General features: G+C 34.9%; 1 protein-coding gene across 1 annotated transcript; it reads right to left on the minus strand.

Moving 5' to 3' along the window:
- Positions 1–3,519: 3,519 nt before the first annotated feature.
- On the minus strand, positions 3,520–4,174 carry LOC129730845 (vitelline membrane protein 15a-2-like). Its single transcript, XM_055690437.1, has one exon. It carries the CDS (start codon positions 4,088–4,090, stop codon positions 3,701–3,703), a length of 390 nt encoding a protein of 129 aa, XP_055546412.1. The 5' UTR covers positions 4,091–4,174; the 3' UTR covers positions 3,520–3,700.
- Positions 4,175–9,444: the final 5,270 nt, after the last annotated feature.

The raw sequence follows: 9,444 nt of genomic DNA on the forward strand, positions 1-9,444 counted from the left end.
AAACAAATCAATAGGGTCTTATGGGGCAATTAGACCTTCCATTTGACACTAATTTTATGAAAATCTGTACAGCCATCTCTGAGAAACATGAGTGAGATTAAACAGTCTTCAGAACACGTTTTTTTTCATAACTTTTGAACCACAAGTTCAATCTTTATGAAATTCAAAACTTAACGGTTTTTTAGGTAGCCCGTTCTTTTGAGACCAATTTTGTTCAAATCGGTTGTGTAGTTTCTGAGATATTGATGTTTCATGATTTTCACATTTTTAAACATAAACTCTAAACTAAAAATCCGATTACAATAAAATTCAATAGGGTCTTATGGGGCAACAAGACCTTTCATTTGCAATTGATTTCATGAAATTCGGTTCAGCCATCTCTGAGAAAAGCGAGTGAGAATAAAAATCTGCACATACACACACATACAGAAAATGCTCAGCTCGTCGAGCTGAGTCGAGTGATATATGCCATTCGACCCTTTGGAGCACTTTTATACTTTTGGTTTTGCAAGTGATTGCTATACCTTTCTAGGAGAAAGGCAAAAACCAAATGATTTCACAATCGAAAAAAAAATTATTTGGATTGTAAACACTGAATTCACCTAGTGTTTAATATTTACCGTATTTCATTCAAAGGTTTAGGATATGTAAAAAAATATAAATGACTCACAGACAATAAGTATTCTTATATCTTTTATGAAACATGACGATTAGAAAAGTATAAACTGGTATAGTATTTTAGTAAAAATCTAGAATTTTTTCACGGCACTATTAATTGTAGAATAAATTTCGAAGCTCGTATGTCAACTTTCCAAAATTTAATTGTGCAGAACGCTGACGACATAAGCGCCACCTTTCATAAATTTGCATTTTTTTCGTATTGCTGGCGCCATAAAAACCAAGCCCAACGTAGCTATGTCAGTGTCAGCTGTCAAATATTTTTAAACTTTTTATTGCCAATCACATTTAAATACTAAGGCACTGAAAGAGCACTTTCTCTGATAAAATGATAGTATTTCTTTCAATTCTGAGAGAAAAAATGCGTTTTACTTCGAAACTTCACATTTGAAATAATATTGATGTACCAAAATAGCACAGTTATTTGAGAAGAGTTAATTATTTACTTTGCTCGGGGTTTCTGAATTTAAAAAAAATATTTAATAACACTGTGCTACAAATGAAAAAAAATGCAAGAACTTCTGAAGTGACCTAGTGTACGTTGTAGGTTTTGTTGAGTGTAACATTCGCTCATACTGGAAATTTTCCAAACACCCCTAAAATCTGAAGTTATGGTCAAAATACGGTTTTTTGGACTTCAGCGCATATAATATTTTTTAACTCAGTCATTTATCAACCGATTTTAAATATTTTTCAATATTACAGTTTTAGAAAGAGGACAAATAGAGCTTTCAAAATATTTACAGGTTTGTGCATTTACTTGAAGTTCTAATATCAATAAAACATGTTAAGTTATTTGAATTTATATCTAATTTTTTAGACTTTTTCACGTAATTTTTCAATTTAATTTTAAATTTGCCGTCTATTTTTGTAAGAAACATACCACAAATACACTATAATTTCAAAAGTATATTCAATTCTGAATCAAATGAGAGTAAATTAGTGGAAATTGGTTGATATTTGGCTAAGTTATATATTTTATAAGAAAACCAGAATTTTTGGCTTCTATCGAACAATTATTTCACGGTGCTACAAATGATGGAAAAATGAAAGAACTTTTGATGTGACTTAGTGTGGGTTGTAGCTTTAGTCAAATGTTACTTGTGCATTTACTTGAAGGGTTTCAAATACCCCGAAAATTAAAAGTTTTGTTCAAAACCCTGTTTTTTACCTTAGCTCACATTTTTATGTTTAACTCGGTTAATTTTCAACCGATTTTTTATATTTTGACTGTTTTGAAAAGGCGAAAAATAGAACATTTGAAACATATAAATATGTCTTAAAAGTTTACCTATATGTGATGAATAGTTTTAAAATAAATAAGATGGTTTATGTTATTTTCAATTTTTTCCAAATTTATTCGCAATGTTTCACACATTTTTGTAATGATGGAGCTTCAATTGCTGTAAAATTTGGAAAGTTATTTTTAGTACCAAACGAAAACAATGAATGTTGTTAATGAAAATCTGTTTTAATTTGGCTGAGAAATGATTTGATGAAATCTAAGTATATGGTGGAAAACATCAAGTCATATCTCAGCAAAATTATAACAGATTTTCATAAACAACACTTACTGTTTTCGTTTGGCACTAGATGTACTTTTCAAATTCTTCAGCAATTAAAGCTCGTTCATTACAAAAATATGTAAAAAATTGCGAATAAATTTGGAAAAATTTAGAAATAACATAAACTATCTTGTATATATTGAAACTATTCATCACAAATAGGTAAAATTTTAAATTTTATTTTTTTAAATATAAATCATCTTATTTTATTTAAAACTATTCATCACATATAGGTAAACTCTTTAGACATATTTATATGTTTCAAAAGTTCTATTTTTCGCCTTTCCAAAACAGCCAAAATATAAAAAATTGGTTGAAAAATAACCGAATTAAACATAAACATGTGAGCTAAGGTAAAAAAACAAGGTTTTGACCATAACTAATAATTTTTGGGGTATTTGAAAAACTTCAAGTAAATGCGCAAGTAACTTTTAACTAAAGCTACAACCCGCACTAAGTCACATCAAAAGTTCTTGTATTTTTTCATCATTTGTAGCTCCGTGAAATAATAGCGCGATAGAAGCCAAAAATTATGGTTTTCTTAAAAAATATATAACTTAGCCAAAAATTAACCGATTTTCACAAAACTACTTTCAATTGATTCGGAATTGAATATACTTTCAAAATTATAGTATATTTGTGTTATGTTTCTCTCAAAAATAAACGGCAAATGGACAATTAAATTGAAGAAATGCGTGAAAAAGTCTAAAAAATTAGATTTAAGCTCAAATAACTCAACATGTTTTATTGATATTAGAACAAACCTGTAAATACTTTGATAGCTCTATTTGTCCTCTTGCTAAAACTGCTTTAATATTGAAAATCGGTTGATAAATGACTGAGTTAAAAAATATTGTATGCGCTGAAGTCCAAAAAACCGTAGTTTGACCATAACTTCAGATTTTGGGGGTGTTAGGAAAATTTCTAGTATGAGCGAATGTTACACTCAACAAGACCTACAACATACCCTAGGTCACTTCAGAAGTTCTAAATCGCTGTAGCACAGTGTAATTGCTTCCTGTTTCTCAAATATCAGTTGTACGTGATGTAGAAATATGCTATTCGCAATCGCAATACTTTTTTCATTTTTCCGAGATAAAAAAATTTTACAAAAAGATAACACAACCCTTTTCTTCTTATACTTCCAGATGTAACCTGAAAACCTGTGGAGTGGTACCAGCAAAAAGGCGGAAACAATGCAAAGTGAACAAATCAGGCGAACTATGCAAACACCTTTTCTCAATAGGTACAAATTAATGACAACACCAAAGCGATATTATTTTTTTAAATAGCTATTTATTCACCGTTAACATAAACACAGTGATACCATTTGTTACACACATTGTTTCCAGCGGAGTGTCCGTTTTCTTGATCCAGTGTCAACGGGCGAAGGTTTTCATCTTTTTCGAGAATGTCGAAGCGTTCGGGAACCGTCGTCTCCATCGGAGGCTGTGGTCTTACTCGAATGATTCGGCAGATTCAGCGGCGCGGTGGTATCCGTGTCCTCCATGACCTCCATGACCGTATCCTCCATGACCACCGTGGGATGGCACACATGGGACGTGAGCTACGTTAGGAGCGCATCCGACTAGCAGATTGGCACCACACTTGACAGCCGGGGCCTTCGCTGGGTAGGCATGGACAACCGGGGCGTGGTGAGCTGGAGCGTGGTAAGCAGGAGCTGGTGCTTGGTATCCACCGTGGTGAGCAGGAGCTGGTGCGTGGTACTTGGGGGCCTCGTACTTGGGTGCCTCGTACTTCGGAGCCTCGTACTTCGGTGGTGCGTAATCGGCCAGAGCCAGTCCGACGATGGTGGAGATGATTGCCAAAGCGATGAACTTGTTCATTTTGGTGGTTTGGTTGGTGGTTTGTAAGGGACACTTTAGCACACGACCTGGCACAACAGCTACAACTGATGAATGGAACGATTGGCCGCCGGTTTTATAATCGTCTTTTGCCGACCGGAGGTTTCAGCAAGCGCGTATAACGCACACGCTGTTGTCGTTTCGATGTTTGGCGGAAATGTTTTCTTGTGTCGAGGTAAGCACTTCGCTGCTTGGGCCTTGCGCCAGTTCAGCAGCCGAATATGTACGGTACTATGTTGGGTTTCTTCCTTCTAATGCATAATTTAGTGCAACATTATTTGAAATCATTTTAGTAATTGTTGCATGAGAAGATCAATATAGAAACATAAGTTCGATCAAACAAATCACGAATATGCACGCTGGGACAACTATGCTTGGAACGGCAGTATATGACATGATTTCAATTTTAAACCCTGTTTGTAGTGGTGGTTATGTTTGACACAGACAACTTTATGTTTTATATGCATTTTTTCTTTTGAACAAAATTAAAAAATTAAATAAAAACTTACATTGATAATGAAATAAAAGCATTTTTAAAAGACTGTTGTATGGTGGGTTTGTTCTAGTTTTTCAACTGAAAAGAATCGTTTTCTCAACCCAATAACTACTATACTGATAATTTTGTTTTGCAAGATTATTTTCAGTAGTTGGGTAGACCTCAAGAACTGTTTTGATTAAACCTCGCTGTCTGGAATATTATTTATCGTGGTTGTCATTCAAGCTTTTTTAATATACTGAATTTAATCGCTTATCAATTCCATTACGTTACATAGCCAAAATATTATATCTGGATAACTGTCGTTTATCTGTCGTATGCCGCCTGGCCTTTATTCATCAGCAGGAGAAAGTGAAAGTAACATTGTTTTTACAATCTTTTGGATTATTTTACCTGATGGTAGTTTTAAAAGTAGGGCATCAATAACTTTATTTCTACGTTGTTCAACTGTTTTCTTAAGATTTTTGTCAGTTTTGATTTTGTGTAAATTTTACATATAAAATATATATTTTTGTCAGTCATTGTGAGACGTTAAAATTATTGATATAGGAGCAGAAAATATTTAAAAGATACTGTACTACATCTATATTTTGATGAATGAAATATTGTGCAATCAAAATTATGATAAATATCAACAATTATCGCTATTATTTGAATGTTTGATAATCAAAATATATATGTCATTATTATCAATATTTTTTTTTCCAATATTCAAAGTTGAGTAAAAGAAGAATTGAGAAAAATGTTGGTAAAAAATCAAATCAGAGATAGAAAAATTATTGCTAATTATTCAGGAGTTTCAATGGAATAATATATTGTTACCTGATTAATTAGGTTTTATAAGCATAATTTATTGAACCAATCGAATTTCAATTTGAATTATGAAACGAAATTGAAATCGAGCAATATTCTGGAAAATATCAAAAATAAGTTTAAATTTTTTTTATTTAGAGCAACATTTTCTGTGCTATTCAATTTGATTTTTTTTTAGATTAGGAGTTTCTGAAATAACACAAATAGTAGGATACCGAACGTCTTCGTCCGTGGTTTTCTTCGGCAGTTTTTCTGCAGCAATTTTATGCAAAAGAGGGCCGAAGAAACCACTGACGAAGACGTTCGATACCCTATATATGTTATATGTAAAATTTACAAAAAATCAAAACTGACAAAAATCTCAAGAAAACAGTTGAACAACGTAGAAATTGAGTTATTGGTGCAATACCTAGCAACGTAGGAAACATGTTTGTCTCGGTGGTGGCGCGCCGGCATTACGTCATTGATTTTTATGCATCGGCTACGTGCTACTATCAATTCTAATATATGAAAATACATATTTTTTCGATATTTAAATGTTTAAATTTTCTTTAATTTGAATTTTCTTCAATTAAATTCCATTCAGAAATAAACAATGCTTGCAATCTAGATTGAAAATGGTTACAAATAAGGTTAACATGATTTCAAAAAATCAATCCATTAATATATATATAAATTACTTATCGTCGAAACGTGATAAGTTTTTATTCGAATGAAATTTAGCACACCTATTTGACTTATTTAAATGAGAGTTTTCTGCGGACGGAAAAGTTTTCCAAGCTCAAGAGTGACTTTTTTTGTGCCCTCAATGGCACGGGAGCTAAAAACGTTTTTCATTTACTTTCCAGAAACAGAACGGGCTCGATTATCCAGATGCACGATTATACGCAAGAAATGTTTCGAATCACCAGAGTTATCTTTTTCTCTCGAATTTCAGATTTCATTTACATTTGTGATGTTTGTCAATTCTACCTACACACCAAACTTTCTTTACTGAAATTCAGTAAATTTTTATTGAATTTTGCTCGCTGAAACTTCAGTTATCCTTTCAGCAATAATAAATAATACTGAACGTCTCAGTAAAGTTGAATGTTATTCGGGCTGTTACGGAATTTCCAACATTATTTAATTTAATTTAATTTATTTCTTTATTTATCAACAGGCCTTAAACGGCCCCAATGATAAAACTTTAAGTTAAACAAACACTAAACATTTTTAAAATAATCTAAAAATAGTTGTCTCAACCTAATCCTAGGAACATTTAAGTCGAAAATATGCGACACATGATTAAACAGTCTTTGAAGCCCTGTTATGGCGGCATTTGCGGTAACGTTCGTTCTGCTATGGGTTAGTCGGAGAAATGAACTGCCTCTTAAACTACGCAGCCTTGCTTGGATGTTGATGCGCTCTAGTAGAGATGGAGCATCACAACGTCCTGTCAAGAGATCGTATACTACTAAAGCCCGAGCTGTATTCCTTCGAGCATGTAGTGGGTCAAGACGGACATCGGTTTTCGTAGCTTGGTAGTCTTAATGGATCATGCCAAGGTAACTGTCGAAGGGCGTAACGAAGAAACCTGCGCTGAACATTTTCGATTCTCTCAGCTGCATTAAAGTACACTGGGTTCCACACTACTGAGCAATACTCCAGGAATGAGCGACCAAGCGAGCAGTATAAGCTTTTTAGGCAGTAAATGTCTGTGAAGTTTCTGGTCATTCGGAAGATAAAGCCTAAGTTCTTCGAAGCTTTGGCAATTGTGAAGTTGATATGCTGCTTAAACGTTAGCTTAGAGTCAAGTATTATTCCAAGGTCCTTCACGTGTTCAACGCGAGGAACTATCACGCCAGCAACTTTGTATTCGAACTTAATTGTATCCTTTCTACGGCAAAAGAAAGTCACCGAACATTTCATTGGATTTAATCCCATCCGATTCCGTTCACACCAATTGGTAAAAACATCGATTTGCTGCTGGAGATTCAGTGTATCATCGTCAACTTCAATTCTGCGGAAAATCTTTAGGTCATCAGCGAATGATAGTTTCGGTCAATCGAGTGCATGATTGACGTCATTAAAATAGAGCAGAAAGATTAGCGGTCCCAGGTGACTGCCCTGAGGTATACCTGAAGTGGCCGTAAACGGAGCAGAATAACTTTTAGAGATATTCACGCTGAGCTGACGATTTGTTAAATAAGACTCAAACCAAACCACCTCTGAAGCAAATCACCGAAACCCATTTTTTTCAATTTAGCTATGGTGATTTTCTGGTTGATCCTGTCAAAAGCCGCAGACAAATCAGTATATATCACGTCTGTTTGACAGCTCTTCTCAAATCCTTCGTAGACGAACGAGGTTAGCGAAAGCAGATTTGTAGCGGTTGATCGATTTGGCATAAACCCGTGTTGCTCATCGGAGATAAAGGGTTTGCAGTGGAAAAAAACTGAATTCATTACCACCAGTTCAAACAGCTTTGATACCGCGCACAATGCCGAAATTCCTCTATAGTTGTCAACGTTGTTTTTATCTCCTTTTTTAAAAACCGAGAAGAAAAAAGCAGACTTCCAAGGAGTTGGATAGGTTCCGGTACGCAGTGATAAACGAAACAGGTGTTCCAGTGGCTGTAGTAAACCTTCAATACACCGCTTCAACACGATAGCAGGAATTGCATCAGGCCCAGAAGAAAGCGACGACTTTAACTTAGAGGCAGCTGTAAGAATAATGTCGTTATCAATACGGATATCCGTCATCGCGTTTGAATCAGGTACAAATCTTGTTGCCGCGGCCACCTGATCTAAAGAGAGTGTTTCCTCTACGAAAGTACGGCTGAATTTTCCCGAGAAAAGTCTACAAAGACCATTTGAATCAGCTTCAACTTCACCGTTATAAAACATTGTCGAAGGTAAACCAGGGTCTTTTCTTTGCTCATTGACAAAAGACCAGAAGGCTTTAGGATTCGTTTTCAATTTCCGCTGCATGCGATGTTGATGGGCATTGAAACAGCGCCTGCTCAGTTTTTTATAATCCAGGTTCAGTCGAACATAGTAGTCTCGTAAGGCAAGAGAGCGATGTTTTGAAAATCGACGCAATGCGGCACGTTTTGCTCTCTTAAGTCGACGGAGTTCTGCGGTCTGCCATGGAGTCTTAGTGGATTATTCAAACATTATTCGGATATCACATATTTTAAAGTTGTGTTTTGGCCCCTATTTGTTTATTTGGCTTCCATCACATTTTACAAAAATAGGTTTGATTCTCGCACAATGTGCCGCCGAAGTGCATCCGATAGCCAAGAGAATATTTCGCCCTCCACCGAACACCGAACTGAAAAAAATAAGATTAAATAACTATTACTCTAACTTAATAGTTCCTCTACATCGCAACGATCGGTTTCCAAGTCTTGCAGCACTCTTTCGAACTGCGGATTTTTAAATAAATTACTCTCCGACAATTTTAATCGCACTTCAGGGGTAATTTCCACCAAAAAAAAGTTTCTTGTCATTTTCTTTTTATTGGCTTAAATCATGCTAAAACTATCCTAATCCTAATCAAAATCTACATCGCCCAAGTACTGATCTAAACTCAAAATTCGCTTAAATCAATTTTTACCGAACTACTTTTATGCTCCAGAATAACATTTTTCGTTTATTTTGGCGATGCTCGTTTTTTTTAATTTCGAGGCTTTGTAAACTAGCAGAAGTTACCAACACCAAACCGTCCCCCGTAGTTTAATTGGTCAAAACACCATGCCGGAGACAGGGAGATTGCGGGTTCAAGTCCCGTCGGGATGCGGTATATTTTCCAAATCTGTATCATATTTCCAGTTCGCTTATTTTTCGTTCTTCCACTACTCACATACTGTCTGCTTAATGAACAGAAGTTATCTATGATCGATATCGTGTTTCAAATTTGAAGTATAGAGGTCGCTGCATCAAGTTTCGACCGTTTTAGAGTCTCTACAGAACGTGTTTACTCACAATTTCCCTTTGTTTAGTCGATCAGCCATTCTCGTTGTGTACGTTCTTTGTTCGAGTCT

The sequence above is a fragment of the Wyeomyia smithii genome, chromosome 3 (genome assembly GCF_029784165.1).
Source record: "Wyeomyia smithii strain HCP4-BCI-WySm-NY-G18 chromosome 3, ASM2978416v1, whole genome shotgun sequence".
Taxonomy (NCBI): Eukaryota; Metazoa; Arthropoda; class Insecta; order Diptera; family Culicidae; genus Wyeomyia; species Wyeomyia smithii.